Source organism: Crotalus tigris, unplaced genomic scaffold (assembly GCF_016545835.1).
Source record: "Crotalus tigris isolate CLP2741 ecotype Arizona unplaced genomic scaffold, ASM1654583v1 scf7180000021037.190999, whole genome shotgun sequence".
Classification (NCBI taxonomy): Eukaryota; Metazoa; Chordata; class Lepidosauria; order Squamata; family Viperidae; genus Crotalus; species Crotalus tigris.
This window is the reverse complement of record NW_024098320.1, coordinates 85001-102648: the sequence shown is the minus strand read 5'-3', so window position 1 is coordinate 102648 and position 17648 is coordinate 85001. Positions and strand designations below refer to the sequence as shown.

General features: G+C 43.6%; 1 protein-coding gene across 7 annotated transcripts in view; it reads right to left on the bottom strand.

Annotated features, from left to right (window-relative positions):
- The window catches only part of PLXNB1 (plexin B1), a 180345-nt gene that overhangs the window by 86592 nt on the left and 76105 nt on the right, over window positions 1–17648 (bottom strand). For all 7 annotated transcript variants that reach the window (XM_039369307.1, XM_039369310.1, XM_039369311.1 and 4 more), the window contains one exon: window positions 15365–16490. In XM_039369307.1, the coding sequence (XP_039225241.1) occupies window positions 15365–16490 (1126 nt within the window). The remainder of the gene's footprint in view (window positions 1–15364; window positions 16491–17648) is intronic.

Below are 17648 nucleotides of genomic sequence, written 5' to 3'. Positions count from 1 at the left end.
AATAAGATAGTTAAAGAGTACAGAGAAGAGTATAGAACACAGAGTACTCCGAAGAGCAACACGAGTACAGAGAAGAGCAACAAAGATGATTAGAGAACTGGAGGCTAAAACATATAAGGAACGGTTGCTGGAATTGGGTATGTCTAGTTTAATGAAGAGAAGGACGAGGAGGGACATGATAGCAGTGTTCCAATATCTCAGGGGCTGCCACAAAGAAGAGGGAGTCAAGCTATTCTCCAAAGCGCCTGAAGGCAGGACAAGAAGCAACGGATGGAAACTAACCAAGGAGAGAAGCAACCTAGAACTAAGGAGAAACTTCCTGACAGTTAGAACAATTAACCAGTGGACCAACCTGCCTCCAGAAGCAGTAAATGCTCCAACACTGAAAGTTTTTAAGAAGAGACTGGACAGCCATTTGTCTGAAATGGTGTAGGCCAGGGTTTCCTGCCTAAGCAGGGGGTTGGACTAGATGACCTCCAAAGTCCCTTCCAACTTTATTATTATTATTAAGGAGGCTAACATCTTATTAGGTCTCCTAGTGCACTGGTGTCAATAGCATAATTTATCTAAGCAGGACACCCTGTATTTCAAGGACCAAAATTAATTAGAAGCTGACCTAAGCCAGCCTGTTTAGTTAGAGTCTGACAACAACACTCCAGGGCCAGACACCTGCAAAAACCAAAAAAGCAGCCAGCTATGTTGTTGTTGTTGTTAATTGCGAAGTCGTGTCCGACCCATCGCGACCCCATGGACGTTCCTCCAGGTCTTCCTGTCCTCTACCATTTTCTAGAGTCCATTTAAGTTCACAGCTACTGCTTCAGTGACTCCATCCAGCCATCTCATTCTCTGTTGTCCCTTTCTTCTATTGCCCTCAATCTTTCCCAGCATTAGGCCCTTCTCCAGTGAGTCCTTCCTTCTCATTAGGTGGCCAAAGTATTTGAGTTTCAACTTCAGGATCTGGCCTTCTAAAGAGCAGTCAGGGTTGATCTCTTCTAGGACTGACCGGTTTGAACGCCTTGCAGTCCAAGGGACTCGCGGGAGTCTTCTCCAGCACCATAGTTCAAAGGCCTCAATTCTTTGGCGCTCAGCCTTTCTTATGGTCCAACTTTCACAGCCATACATTGCAACTGGGAAAACCATGGCCTGGACTATACGCACTTTTGTTGGCAGGGTGATGTCTCTGCTTTTTAGGATGCTGTCTAGATTTGCCATAAGCCAGCTATGTATCCCCCCCCCCAAATCATTATGAAACCAGTTCATCCCTTAGTCCAATATAAGGCAATTCCAGATGTTTGGGATCACAATTCCCATAATTCCTTGTGACCCAGCCTGCTTTAGTAAGCAGATGGGAGGTGAAAACCCCTCCATCTAGCTAGTCAAAGGTTCTGCAACTCCCACCACCACAGTTATAACTTATCTCTTGCTATCATTTGTATCCTTTGTCATTATTTCTGTGGCTGCTTATTCATCAGCTAGCTGCATTGACAGACTTCATTTCAGACTAGGTTTTCTTATCTCAGAGCCTTGGCTTTTCTTTTCCAAAGCCAAACAATGTGCAAATGTAAATATGCAGGATGCTATATTTTATCATGAAAATCAACGGAGAGACTCATTGGACTACAGCAGTTAAACAAATGAGTAAGCCAGTTTTGATTTATTGGGCCTGTCCAGGACTTCCACTCTCTAGCCTGCATAAAATTGTTTCCTGGAACTGGCTAGAAATCCTACGAGCTAAATTTAAAGAGGCAGGATGCCCTCTGGGTCCAAGAAGACAGTCTTATAGAAAACAGGAGGAGAGATTCAACCTGGAAATAAGGAGAAATTTCCTGACGGTGAGAACAATCAACCAATGGAACAGATCGCCCTCAGATGTTGTGGGAGCTTCATCACTGGAAGCTTTCAAGAAGTTTCTACCATCTGTCAGAAATGGTATAGGGCAGGGCTTTTCAACCAGTGGTACGGGTACCACCTGTGGTACATTGGCACCTGGCAGGTGGTACGCGACCATCCCAGAAAAGTAGCGGAGGAGGAGAATGAGCTGAACTGGTGGCAGCACCGCACAAACCTGAGCGAGAGATGGCTGCAGCTGCAGGGCTGTCAGGGCTCAGCGGGAGCGCCAGGATCAGTGCCACTTTCCAGCTGATTGGTGCTTCTTCAGGACTTTCAGGGCTCAGCGGAAGCGCCAGGATCACTGCCAGGCTCCAGCTGGAGCTCGGTGATGATCCTGGTGCTTCTGCTGAGCCCTGAAGAAGCACCAATCAGCTGGAAAGCAGCACTGATCCTGGTGCTTCTGCTGAGCCCAGAAGAAGTGCCGATCAGCTGGAATGTTGCAGCATCTCCAGGGTCTTGTGATTTATATTCAGATGCTTGGCAACTGATTCATATTTATGATGGTCACAGTGTCTCAGGGTCATGTGAAGTGACCAAAACCTGCTGCAACCACCCAGCAGATGGGGGGAATAAAAACCAAACACACCCCACCCCACCTCCACTGCCAATCCTCAACAGAAATGCTCACAACAATGGAAACCTCAGACAGGAGGAAGAGCGCGGCCGGGCGGGCACGCAGATGTCTTGCTCAGCTATGGCTTGGGGGGCACTTTTTTCAGTGCCATTGTAACTTCAAGCAGTCACTAAATGAACTGTTGTAAGTTGAGGACTACCTGTACTTTATCAAGTTTTTGACACCTTGCTAGGCGACTGGTGGTACTCGGATGTTGCCATATCCTAAAAGTGGTACAATAGGTGAAAAGGTTGAAAAGCCCTGGTATAGGGTCTCCTGCTTTGGGGGGGGGGGTTGGACTAGATGATCTACAAGGTTCCTTCCAACTCTATTGTTCTGTTCTATTCTAACAGATATACTCTTTTGTGAAAGGGAGCACATTTGCTTGGGACATTCAGCTATGCTGTTGCCCAGCATTTCACATGGAATCTATTTTAGTTACGGAAAGTCTGGCAAAAAGATCTCTAATCCTGGGGTCTTCTGACTTAGCCCTTTTATGACTTGTGGACTTCAACTCCCAGAATTCCTCAACCAGCGGTGCCTTGGAGGACAGGTCATAAATCACTGGCTGAGGAATTCTGGGAGTTGGAGTCCACAAGTCATAAAAGGGCCAAGTTTGAAGACCCCTGCTCTAATCTTTTGGAACTGGTGGGCATCTCTGAAGTTTCGAAAGCATGTTGTGGTTTTTCAGGCAGATGACAAAAGCTTGTCCACCATGCAAATGATACTGGTCACTATGCTGGGTTCTGATCCAGGCCATAAAACGGTGTTGTGGGGAAAGGAAGACTAACAGCCCTGTCTTCTTTGTGCTCCTTTCCTGCCAATCATTGCCCTGAAAGCTATTTTTTTTCCAAAGTATCCCTGCAAATGGTCTTTAAAAGCAAAAGGCCAGAGGCAGAAACCTCCCTGAGCTGCAGGCCAATCCCCATCGGGGTCCTGCAAGACTGTGTTTCCTCAGAAAAAGAAAACATGTTTCAAGCATGCATTTCTTTTTCTTTTTAATATTCTTCATGTCACGTGCAAATTGATTCAGATACACATAGAGGTAAGCCTTGATTGTTCAAAGGACACTCTCTCTCTCTCTCTCTCTCTCTCTCTCTCTCTCTCTCTCTCTCTCTCTCTCTCTCTCTCTCTCTCAAAAAGTGATTTATAACCTGTCCTCCAAGTTACAACCATTGTACCCTCCCATCCCCATAGTCACATGATCACAATTTTGGGGCATTTGCTCATTTATAACCAGTTGCAGCATCCTGCAAGGAAGCCAGATTTGCTTAATGACTAAATGATCACTTAGTATCACTTAGTGACTAAATCCTGGTTCCAATTAGGGTCGTTAAGCTGAGGACTACCTGTCCTTCTGAGTTTCCTGTCACCTGAACCCTAATGTGAAACAACACACGTTTGCTGAAGTTCATTCAGATCATCAGAAAGCCAGGTCAACCGTTTTGTAGAGGAACTGATCCAGCTAATCTTTTGTCTGATGATTTTAGCTGTCTACCAAATAGAAAAACTGAAAAAAGAAACCAAAGCTGGCTTGGGAATTGCCTGAAGAAATGACTTCCAGAAAAAAACTTGTACAGAAGGACTGACTGCAAAGTTGAGCAGAGGAAAAAACAAGACTTTTTCCTAAAAAAGAAGAGAGAACGACCACTGTCAGGAACCAACCAAGCTAAAAATTGCCTCTGGCAATAAAACTAAGAGATAGAATGTGGAGATGACCACACAAGAGATTTTTTAAAAATCCTCCCTTAAATTAAAGGCTAAAGGTTAAGTTCTCAAACCACTGGGTAAGTCCACGTTCTATACAGCATATTTATGTGGCTGGAATCGTACAGTACTAAGCCAATACTGAGGAGATAGGACGGTCCTTCCCACAGATCTTTTTTTCATTCAACCATGAGATTTATTTTGATACCGTACATCTATTTCAATAAAGACATTATAATGGCAATCACCCATAATGGTATTACTCACAGCATCTGGCCTCAGTGTTTAGCCCAGTGGACATGTAATTGTTAGTGAGAGTAAAGGAATATTTTTTACGGCAAAGAAAATCTAAAGACCAACAGTTAAGACGGTCAAGATGGTGACCAGTACTATGTAATCAACATCTTGCCCATTTTTTTTTTACATTTATTGCTCTCTCTTTTTAATTTTTTTTTTATCCTCCCCTGCAGATTCCCCTCCCCCCAGGGCATTCAAATTATCTAACAAGTTGATACTTTACATCTTGAGAGGATGAAATGAGAGCCAAACCTAGAAGGCAGTTTGAAAGGGGGGGGGTCTCTTTTAAAGATTACATCTATAATCTGGTGGCGCAGTGGTTAGAATACAGTACAGGTAGACCTTGGGTTAGGACCACAATTAACCCTTAAATTTATGTTGCTAAGTGAAACATTTGTAAAGTGAGTTTTGCCCCATTTTACGACTTTTCTTGCCACAGTTGTTAAGCGAATCACAGCAGTCATTAAGTTAGTAACATGGTTGTTAAATGAAACTGGATTCCCCATTTACTTTGATCGTCAGAAGGTCTCAAAAGGTAATCCCATGACCCTAGGACACTGCTACCATTGTAAATATGACTCAGTTGTATCTGAATTTTGATCATGCGACCATGGGGATGCTGCAACGATCGTTAAGTGTGGAAAACGGTCATAAGGCACTTTTTTCAGTGCCGTTGTAACTTTGAATGGTCAGTAAATGAATGTAAATCAGGGAATATCTGTACTATAAGCTGACTCTGCCCACAGTCTGGAATTCGATCCTGATGGACTCAAGGTTGACTCAGTCTTTCATCTTTCCAAGGTTGGTAAAATGAGGACCCAGATTGTTGGGAGCAACATTATAAACCACTCAGAGAGCACAGTGGTATATAAGTGCTGTTGCTATTGCTATATAGTTAGTCCTCAACTTATAACAATTTGTTTGAACTGTTTGTTTCCTATGTGTTTTCTGGTCATGGTGATTCCTGTCTCGCTTTAGATTGACACCATGCCTTGACTTAAATTGTGCCTGAGAAACTCTGGACTTTTCTTGTCTCGTGAACTCTCTTATGTTGTGGATTTAAGTTTGCCTGGTGGATTTCTTTTGGTTGAGAAATGTTCAAGTGCCTTGTGGATTCTTCAGCCATAGCGCTGTGCGCTAGCATTGATTTGCTTATGGCTGGACTTAATTGGGACATTTCTGGGTTTTCTGGTGAAGGGAATTGCTGGGGAATATTAATAAACTCACTACCAGAGGTAGACAACCTTGGCCCTTTTATGACTCGTGGACTTCAACTCCCAGAATTCCTGGGCCAGCTATGCACTAGACCACAGTTATGTGTGTGTGCGTGTGAGCAAGGAGGACAGCACAGGACTACCTGTATTTGATACCATTTTAGAATTACCATTCAGGATGTCACAACACAATTCTCTCTTCACCAGTTTTTCATCTTAAAGTCTCTCCTAATTTAGTGCTCCATTGCAGTAGCAAATCTAGAGACCTACTTCCTGCTTTTCATCCAGATAGAGCTGATTCATCTTTCTGTTCTTTTCTGCCCTAAACAAATAAAAATGTAAAATATAAAAATAACTCCTTCTTGGCATCCTACAACTAAAGGAAACACACCCACCAGGAATTGAGAAGAATGCAGTTTTCCAGTTTGGGTGCTGGTGTGTGTGCTCCTTCCCTTAATAACTCCATTTATCGTAGCTCATGGCAGAGAGATCACACTTTTAAACCAGTCTGGGTAGTCAGGACTTTTAACATTCCTCTGATCTGCAGGTCATCATAGATCCTCCTATGTCTTTCACCATCTTGCAGTGTTTGTACATCAACCTGCTGTGTGAGTCACAAGAGGCACCCATCTGAGTTCCTGGACGGTTACAACCCTCATTTGGAATAAAAGGGAATACAGGAATAAGAATAACTGGGACCTGAATATCTTTTTTTGTTTTTGTCAAGAATCTTAAGTCCATCAAGCAGGGTCAGCTGGAAAGGACACCTATTTAGAACTCAATAAATTCAGAGAATTTTTTCCCCCTCTGAGACGGTTTAGTTTTTGTTCTACACCAGAAATAAACTAATCTCTTATTTCTTACACTCAAAAGTCCCAAATCTTCCCTCTTTCAGTTTAGGAGTTATGTCTGGGGAAGAAATAAGGTTTTCTCACTTCGGCTGTTTAACCACTGAGAATTTTAAATTCTTGTCAATCTAATGAAATCAGCCAGAGGTGAAATAAAAAAAAATATCATCCTCCTTGATTTGTAACAAGCTGTTAAGTAGCTGGTTCTTCCCAAACAACACACTGTGTTGCTCTCTCTCTCTCTCTCTCTCTCTCTCTCTCTCTCTCTCTCTCTCTCTCTCTCTCCCTCCCTCCCTCCCTCCCTCCCTCCCTCCCCAAAAGATACTGCCTGGGACAGTGCTTTTTTTCTAAAAAAAAAAAAAAAAAGGTGCCGGAACTCCGTTCTGGGCATTCTATGAGAAAAAAAGCCCTGGCTGTAAGTATAATCCAAGTAGTCCTTGACTTATGACCACAACGTACCCCACAATTTCCTTTGCTAAGCAAGACAGCTGTTCAGTGAATTCTGCGCCATTTTACAACCTTTCTTGCCACAGTTGTTAAGTGAATCAACGCAAGTGTTAAGTTAGCAAAATGGCTGCTAACTGAATCTGGCTTCCTCCTTGAGGTTGCTTCTCAGAAGGTCACAAAAGGAGATCACACCACGCTGGGACACCACAACCATCATAGATACATGCCAGTTACCAAGCATCCCGATTTTGATCACAGGCATTGGTCACAAGTGGGAAAAATGGACATAAGTCACTTTTTTCACTACTGTTGCAACTTTGAATTGTCACTAAATGAATGGTTGTAACTCGAGGACTAACTTGCATGCGAATTGGCTGAGTGGGGAACACGGTAAAGCTCAGTGTTGTAACTGTGAGCTTTTGAACTATCATTTGTAAATTCTGAGTTGGTGCTAGGTGTGAACAGCCATCCCAGTAAATGCTCAGGGATGGGGATTTTCAACGTGACACTTTCCAACAAGTAGTTGGCACTTCCTGTTCGATTCCTCCTCCTCCTCCTCCTCCTCCTCCTCCTCCCTCCTTTGATGAGTTTTGGCTGGCTGTAGTTTTCTAAAAATCCTCCCTGTCACCCTCACCTCTCTCCTAAAAGCAGGATGAATATTTGATGGGAAGCTATGCTTGGGAATCTGGAGGCTGGCCAAGCAGCTGCAAAATTGGGGCTGGGGGTGGGGTAGGTGAACAGGAAGATGCTTAAATCAGAGAAGTGCCAAAAGAGGAAGCTTAACTCTTCCGTTGCCAGGAAGAACCAGAGTGGCAAGAAAGCCATTTTCTCTTCTTTTATTCTATTTTCTTCTGCTCTGTCTCCCAAGACCTGGACAGATTTTGTTATCCCCAGCTACCTTTGAACTGCATGTGCCTGAGCCTTTTTTTGAATATAGGGCAAAGAAACCGTGAAGAATGGGGCTGTGAAGGGGGGTGTGTGTGCATTCACTTGTGCATTTGCTCTCAGAATTGAAAAGCAGTTGACCCCTGAAGCCCCTCAGCCGTTACCGTTTAAAATATTCTGTCCAGGACAGATGAAGGAAGAAAAAACTGGATCCGCACAATGTAATTTTTCCAGCTCATTGCCATAACATGCAGCCATAGTCACGAGCGAGCATGGCCTTCCTCAAAAAGAACTGGCTACAATAGCTCCTCTTATATTCATCCTTCAAGATTTTGTCTAGATGTTAGAGGCACTAAAGAATAATTACAGACAGGAGAAACAACAACAAAGGATATTGCCTGGTTCTCCCTACTCAGCTTCCCAAAAGCCTCTTGGGAATGGATCTTTAGTGTGATTTATCAAAACTACGCTGATGTGTTTTAGGATGACCTGATATCTTCCAGATATTGGGACAATTTCCATCACAGAATCATCAATCTAGAGCAGGGGTGTCACAACATCACGTGACGTGACATAGCATGACTTTTTTGCCATTGCCAGCAATGGGGTGGGCGCGGTTTTGCTATGATGCATCTGGCCAGCAGTTTGACACCCCTAATCTAAGAGGGAGTACCCAGTCTGGGTGCTCTCCTAATACAGTGGTAAGATTCCCCAGTCAAAATGGGCACTGCAAAGATTTCTGGGATTTTTGTTCACACATCTGGAGGACGCCACAAAAGGAAGGTAACACCATCAGCAGCAAAACTTTGGAAATATTTTTCACAGCACTCAGTCCAAATAGAGGCTTTATAATACGGAAGTCGAGATCACAAATCATTTAGCAAACATTTCATCTAGCACAAATCTCCATCCGCAAACATTTATGTTTCTCTGACTACCAAAAGTGTTTGTGTGTATTGAGAGAGAAGGAGAGTTAATTATTTTTGAAGCATATGATTAGGACATTTGAAATAACAATTTAGAGGTTCAATTTATAGCAGGAAAAAAAACAAAACAACCCACACAGAGTTTAAATTGCCTATTATTCTCTTGTGTAGTGAAGTTAATTATGATGCTACGAATTTCTGTTTAGTACTGCTACAATAGCAATTACAAAATTAAATATTGTCTGTGATGTGCAAAAGTCTCACACAGAAGGCAGTGTTTACCTGAGTCAATTAAAACAGGGCTTTTCAACCTTTTCACCCATTGTACCACTTTTAGGATATGGCAACATCTGAATACCACCAGTCGCCTAGCAAGGTGTCAAAAACTTGATGATCAAAAAAAAAAAAAAGGAAAAAAGTGATGAAGTACAGGTAGTCCTCGACTTACAACAGTTCGCTTAGTGACTGTTCAAACTTACAATGGCATTGAAAAAAGTGCCCCACAAGCCACAGCCGAGCAAGACACCTGCCTGCCCGCCTGGTGGCGCTCTTCCTCCTGTCCAAGGTTTTCATTGTTGTGAGCATTTCTGTTGAGAATTGGCAGTGGGGGTGGGGTGGGGAGTGTTTGGTTTTTATTCCCCCCCCCCGTCTGCTGGGTGGTTGCAGCAGGTTTTGGTCACTTCATATGACCCTGGGACACTGTGACCATCATAAATATGACGGTGTCAGTTGCCAAGCATCTGAATGTAAATCACAAGACCCTGGAGATGCTGCAACATTCCAGCTGATCGGCGCTTCTTCTGGGCTCAGTGGAAGCACCAGGATCAGCGCCGAGCTCCAGCTGGAGCCTGGCACTGATCCTAGCGCTTCCGGTGAGCCCTGACAGCCCTGTAGCTCCAGCCATCTCTCGCTCAGGCTTGTGCAGTGCTGCCACCGGTTCAGCTCATTCCCCTCCCCCGCTACCACTTTTCTAGGATGGTCACGTACCACCTGACACGTGCCAATGTACCACAGGTGGTACCTGTACCACTGGTTGAAAAGCCCTGAATTAAAAGACATGCCCTGTGAATTATAGTATCTTCCTTGATATACAGCTGAATATAGGAATTTTTTTTTTTTTGCACTTTCAGAATCAATGTAGGACAGGGGTGGGCAATTAATTTTCTCAAGGGGCCACGTGACAAACTGGGACTGTTGCGGAGGGCCTATCCAATAGGGCTGTGAAGGTGCATAGGCACACATGCATGCACATACATAATCTGGGGTCAAAAAAACAGCAAGTGCCTTCAAAATAAAAGCAATGCAGTGTTGCGTGCACGGCATACACTCATTTACATTTGATTTCTAATTTCCGATTGAGGTCATGCACACTGGACAGGGACATCCAAAGGGCCAGATAGAGCCAAGGGGCCATAAAATGCCCAGCTTTGATCTAGGACAGTGTTTCTCAACCTTGACAATTTTAAGGCATGTGGACTTCAACTCCCAGAATTCCACAGCCAGCATTGCTGGCTGTGGAATTCTGGGAGTTGAAGTCCACATGCCTTAAAATTGTCAAGGTTGAGAAACACTGATCTATGAGAACCAGGGTTTAGAAGGAAAGTGTCTCTCTAAGAAAGAAGGCCAAGGGATTTCAGAAAAGAACTACCTCTGGCCTAGAGGGAAATCAGGACCAATGAAGAGGCAAGGAAAGCTTTAATTTTGTATCTCTTCTTGGGATCTCAAATCAGGCAAGATCACCGTTTCTTCCTGTGTGGCATTTCTGAACAAGACTCCTGCTTTCCTGTTGCTAATGGCAGTTTGTTCTCTCACCCAGCTGGCCAGTGACAAAAAATACCAAACAATCTTTAAGGGGCCAGGTACTCTCAACACCAGGGGTGTCAAACTCAATTTCACTGAGGGCCGCATCAGCATTGCGGTTGCCCTTGGGGGGCCAGGTGGGTGTGGCCAGAGTGGGTGCAGCCTACTGGGTGGGTGTGGATGGAGTGGGTGTGGCCTACTGGGTGGGTGTGGCCAGTTCTACATCATTCACGTCAAGGGTGCCAGTGGGGGCCTGGGCAGGACAGATCTGAGGGTCTCTGGCAGAAAGGGGTGGGACCGGGGCAAGTGCCAAGACATGGTCCACCAGGGCAAGTACCAAAATGGCCACCACAAAATAGTACATTGGCTCCCGGCCGGCCTGGGCCAGGGCTAAGGCATCAGGGGCCCTTCCCTCACTGTTTCCAGGATGGCTTCGCAGGCCACATGAAACCACTTCGCGGGCCACATCCGGCCCCCGGGCCTTGTGTTTGACATGTCTGCTCTACACCTTACCTTCCTGTGCCTGATGAGATGTAAAATGACAGCAACACATCTGGAGGTTATGACAGCTAGCTTATTGAAATGTCAGGTTAGTGCAGTGAAGGGAAGCTGTTTTCTATAGGAAAGTGAGGAGGAACTTTAAGAAATGTTAGTTTTAGTTTGTATTTATTATTATTATTGCAGTTAAAACTTTCAATAAAGATTATATTAAAAAAAGAAATGAATCCAGAACTAACTCTTTCATATAAATCTATCTTGTAAGCTCGCTTAATTCTGGGGCTCAAATTTAATACTATTAAACTGGAAAAGCTACAAAAGGATGCAATTACAGTACTCAACTTCCTTTTAAGGAAACACTTGGGTAGATAGAGAGGCATTTATAGAGCAGGGGTCCCCAAGTCCCGGGCTGTCGCCCACTACCAGGTCATGGCCTGTTTCAAACCGGGCCACGCAAGCGATGGGCAAGTGCGCACACGTGAAACTCCACTCGTGTGAATGGTGGATCCTTGCACTTATGCACAAAGCTCCACTTGTGCGAGCAGAGGGCGCTTGAGTGGAAGGCGCCTGTGCTCACGCGTGAAGCTCTATTCCATGTGAATGGAGCTTCACGAGTTCTCTCCACGCACTCTGCTCAAGTGCCCTCCATTCGTGCGAATGGAGCTTCGTATGTGAACACAGGTGCTCTCTGCTCACGTGCAAAGTTCCATTTGTGCAAGTGGAGAGTGCGTGTGCCTGCCGCTTGCACTAATGGAGCTGTGTGCACGCACATGTGCCTGTCACTCACACACATACCGCGCCAGGCCAGGTCGCCAAGGTTGGGGACCACTAGTGTAGAGTACCAGAATCATGGAGCTAGCAGGGACCCCAGAGGTCATCTGATCTAACCCCTGCTCTGGATAGGAACCCCCCTAGAGCAGTGTTTTACAACCTTGGCATCTTTAAGATCTGTAGATTTCAGCTCCCAGAATTCCCCAGCCAATTCCACACAGCATATAGATGCCAAGACTGAAAAACATCTTTGACAGATGAGCAACTGTAGTGCCCAAAATTGGACACAATGTTCCAAATAGGATCTGAGCAGGGCAAAATAAAGTAGAACCATTAATTTCCATTAGTTACTCTATGCAGATGATCATGAACCCTAAAATAACATATGCCTTTTAAGCAGCTGCATCATGCTCTGGCTTTGGTTTTAACTTGCAGCAGGCAAGCTTCTCTCCCTCTCTTATCAAGTGAAGTTGAATTATGAGACATTCTGAACAGGCAAGAAGAAGCTTTTCACTTGGGACATAAGTCAAACCACAGAAGCCTGGGCAATTTTAAAAGGGAATTAGAAAAATTAATAGACAGAAAAATATCAGTACTCATGATAGTTGCACGCCTCCTCCAGGATCAAAGCCAATATCCTTCTCAGTGCCAAATGCTCAGGAATACAGGATGAATCGGCTTATACTGAAAAACCTCTGTTGATGTCTACTACTTCTATTACAAAAAGAGAATTCTGGATTTAAAATAGAATAGAATAGAGCTGGAAGGGACCTTGGAGGTCTTCTAGTCCAGCCCCCTGCTCAAGCAGGAGAACCTATACCATCTCAGACAGGTGACTGTCAGACAAGTGACTGTCCCTTCTTAAAAATCTCCAATGATAGAGCGCCCACGATTTCTGGAGGCAAGCTGTTCCACTGGTTAATTATTCTCCCTGTTAAGAAGTTTCTCCTTAATTCCAGATTGCTTCTCTCTTTGATCAGTTTCCAACCATTGTTTTTTCTCCTGCCCTCTGGTGTTTTGGAGCAAAATGTGACACCCCCCCCTTCTTTGTGGCAACCCCTCAAATACTGGAATACTGCTTTCATGTGTCCCCTATTTCTTCTTTACTTTAGACTAGCCAAACCCAAGTCCTGCAGCCGTTCTTCCTATGTTTTAGTCTCCAGGCCTTGGATCATCTTAGTTGCTCTTCTCTGAATTTTTCCAAACTCTCAACATCCTTTTTTGTGATGTGGTGACCAAAATTGGCTGCAGTATTCCAAGGGTGATCTTACTAAAGCAGTACTAATATTTCACGTGATCTTGATTCTATGCCTCTGTGTATACAACCCAGGCTTTCTATTACCTTTTTTTGGCTGTTGCCTCACACTGCTGGCTCATAGTCAAGTGATTGTCCACTGGGACTCCAAGGTCCCTCTCACAGTTACTGTTTTTAAGCCAGGTCTAGCCTAATCTGTACTTGTACCTTTGATTTTTCCTGCCTAAATGTAAAACTTCATTCACCTCTGTACCAGCTTTAGTTGGTCTTACTCTGTGACTAACAAAGCAGATCATTCATAAATTAGATCAGAAATGACCTGTGTGCTGAATTAGGCCCAAAAGCATCTATCAGTGAAGAGAGACTAATTCTAAGCTGGCTGGCCTGCTGCCATTCAGTCTCCCCAACTGAAAGGACCCTATGAATTCCCTCTGGGAATTCAGCTGAATGGTAGTTATAAATCCTAGGCATATTGTGCTGAGCTTGATACAGCCTCTTGGCCAGATCTGGGAATTTTATGGTCCCTGGCAAGTACATGGGTAGAGATTGTTTCATATGAGAGATGCCTTCCTTACAACTTGGTGAGCCTCTACAGACTAATAGAAAAGTTAAAGAATATAATTTGTCCCATCAAAGGGTAATCGAACCAGAGTTCTCACTCAAGGAACCAATGACCAGGATCAAATTATCCTATTTTGGACACATTCTACACAGACTCAGATCTCTGGAGAAACTCTAATGCTGGAAAAAGTGGAAGGAAAGAGAAGAAGAGGACAACCAGCAGCAAGGTGGATGAGTTCAGTTCCAGTGGCGATGGATGCATTGTTAAGAGGACTTAAAAGACCCATTTGGACAGATCATTCTGGAGAATATCTATATCTATAAGATACAATATCTATCTACTGTATATCTCTAAGAACTGTGGTAGCGCAGTGGTTAGAATGCAGTATTGCAGGCTAACTCTGCTCATTGCCAGGAGTTTGATTCATTTGATCCTGACCAGCTGAAGATTGACTCAGCCTTCCATCCTTCCGAGGTTGGTAAAATGGGGACCCAGATTGTTGGAGGCAATATGCTGACTCTGTAAACTGCTTAGAGAGGGCTGAAAAACACTATGAAGCTGTATATAAGTCAATTGCTATTGCTATCTATTGTATGTGGTCTCTAAGAGTTGACAGTGAATTGACGGCACATAACCAATCAATCAATATCAAAAAGTAATTTTGTTTCCAAGTCTTCTACCTGGCCAGTGCTCCTCTTGACTCTGAAAGGGAGGATAGCACATAACAAAAGGGAAGGCATCACCACAGTTTTAATTAATTTAATTTTAATTGCCAGCCCCCATTTTCCTTGCATAAGATGATGGAAGGAATAGGTGGAGGAGCTAGCAGGGAAAATCCAGCCTATGTGCAGAGTAAAATGGTTAACAGCACAGAATCTATTATGATGTTGATAAAGATAGGTTAGTCCGGGTCAGCTTAACACACAAAGGCCTTGGTTTCCTCCCTCCTTCTTTCAAATTGGTACCAAGTTATACTTTTGATATGACACAGAGGGAGGGGAATATGAATGAATGCATGACTTCAAAGTAATCCTATCAGCTGCTTATTTTTAATTGAATTTAAAAGAAAAATGAAAAAAAATGTCATGGGGAAAATAGATGGCAGGAGTATTAGGTGAGTTCGTCAATTTGAATTCAAGAAAAATGAATGAATGAATGAGCAGGACAAAAGTCTAATCATCATCATCATCATCATCCTTAGTATTGCATCATAGCGTTTGGACCATGTCCTCCAGCAAACTTCTTAAAGGTCAAGAGGGATCATCAGCTTGGAAAACAATATGACTGGGAATTATGGGAAAACCTGAATGACAAATTGCCTGGGAATTCCATTCAAAACCATGTGAATTATATGCATGGGATATACCCAAAGTGAGTTCCCCAAAGGCCAATATGTTTTATTAATTTTTTTTCAGAGAAAATATTAGGTTGTTCAAAGGTCATGCATCAAACAAATAGGTAAGGCTTTAGAAGAAAATGGCAACGCATTCAAACCTTTAACCTAATTGATATAACAAATTGCCTATGGGCCCCGACTTTTGGTACACCCTGTATAGATTTACATCCATATGCAATAAATATGATGTCATAAACCACCGAGAGTCACTTAGATGAGATGGGTGGTGTAGAAATTTAATAAAAGGGCACTTACTGCTGAGAGCTGGACACAGCTAGAGCTGACATCATATTCAATGTAGGCCACCTCCCTGCCATCCTCCGTTTTCCCGTCCTTGGTATAACAAAGGTCCCTGGTCTGAGTTATGAAGTGATCGACTTCCTCCATGGGATAAACACAGAGTGCAGATTCCTCACTCAGCTTCCCCAAAGAAGACTGCCAGGCAGAAAAAGTCACAAAAAGTGCATCTCCAACGTGTCCTTCTCCCCCTGCCTGTGCCACGTAGGCTGCCTGCAAGAGGCTATAGGTCTTCGTTTGGTTCCTGCAGACCAAGGGCAGCTCCACATAGGAATAATAGTGGGCATCGTCCAGACAGATCCGGGAAATGTACGTCTTGTATTCCCTGGACTGCGACTTGAGATCACGCCGGTAGAACAGGAAATAGACACTGGAACCATGAGTGAATGACTTGATAAAATGGTGGCTATATTCGGAGAGTCGACCCACAGCCAACTTGGCTGTTTCCTCATAGGAAAAGATGGAGTGGGAATCGGGCCCTGGCACCTCTCCTGGGTGGGCCCTGAGATTGCGAGTTGTGATGGGAGGGATGCTGCCTCCCACACCCCGACTGGTGTATCCTCGGCCAACAAAGAGAAGTGGCACATTTTCTCTGGAGTAACCTATCAGCCCCACGGTGGAAATATTGGGGTCATTGGCTACCACATATTGAGTGTCTCCTGGTGTCCGGGGTTGGAAGAGGACATGTTTAATGAAACCAAGACTCCTCTTCTCACAGATTCCCTGCCACACACTGCCGCAAACGATGAGTTCCTTCTCCAGCGAGTTGATCAGCAGGAGTTTGATGTAGTTGTCGGTCTCCAGAGCTTGGGGACAATCCGGCTTGAAAATAGGAGGAAGACAATCTTTGCTGTCCAAGATCGGGCCCATGGAAACCGCTTCTTCTAACACCAGGTTTGGGGTCAACTGAAAAAGGAAGTTTGTAGCCCCCAGATACAGAGTTCCTGAATCGGGATCCATAATCAAGTGAATAAATTTGGTGGCATTGTGTGAAAAGGTGGGGTACCATAGTTCCTGTGGAATGGCTGGTCCCAGGAAACACAGAACAGGGAGAAGGAATGTCCCCAGAGGCATCATACTTATCCTACAAGAGAAAAGACGGCAGAGGTAAGGTTATTTTTTTGAAATTTTCATAACACAAAGAGGCTGTGAGATTGATTTTTTTTAATATTCCATTTTGCAATTCCAAAAACAAAGGAGATTATGCTCATTCGTATGTTTTTACGTATTATCCGCCATCTCCTTGGAGATAAAGCTCCTTTGGGCATTTTAAAAGGAAAGAAGAATATAAATGTAATCAACACAATTTACTAGATATAAATGTAATTATCACTCTACACTCTAGGCCCTAAAGCACAATTATTTCAAAGCTGGAGGATTAAAACCATACCACAGTGCAATTCTTATTTTGCAGCAGTAATTCAAACGGATTATAATGTTCAAATCTAACTACATCCTCCATATATTGGAGCAAAATAATCAATAGGAAAGAGTAATTGTCAAACCATATGCAGCTTTTTTTTTTCTTGAAAAAGTCAGAATCACAGATTTACCACCTATTCCCAACTCCTAATGTGTGCTTCTAATAATTAGTCCTGCATGGAGTTAGAGAAGTTAAGAACAAAAGCTGAAGGACATTCATATATATTTGCACATTTTCTTTTAAAAGGCTGAATGGTATTGTACAGGTAGTCCTTGACTTACAGCAGTTTATTTAGTGACAGTTCAAAGTTACAACAGCACTAAAAAAAGTGACTTACAACCGCTTTTCACACTTATGACAGTTGCAGCATCCCCAGGGTCACGTGATCAAAATTCAAACGCTTGGCAACTGATTCATATTTATGACTGTTGCAGTGCGTCCTGGGATCACATGATCCCCTTTTGCGACCTTCTGACAAGCAGAGTCAGTGGAGAAGCCAGTTTCACTTAACAACCGTGTCACTAACTTAACATCTGCAGTGATTCACTTAACAACTGTGACAAGAAATGTGGTATAATGGAGCAAAACTCACTTAACAAATGTCTCATTTAGCAACAGAAATTTGGGGCTGAATTGTGGTCATGAATTGAAGACTACCTGTAGGTATATTTTATTTATTCTAAATATAGGATGGGTGGTCTCTGGAAGAAAATCACATAATAATTTCACACCCTAATTTTAGAAAGAGTATGGCAATGAAGCAAACGAATCATTTGGTATAGTGCAGGGGTAGGCAACCTTGGCTCTTTTATGACTCGT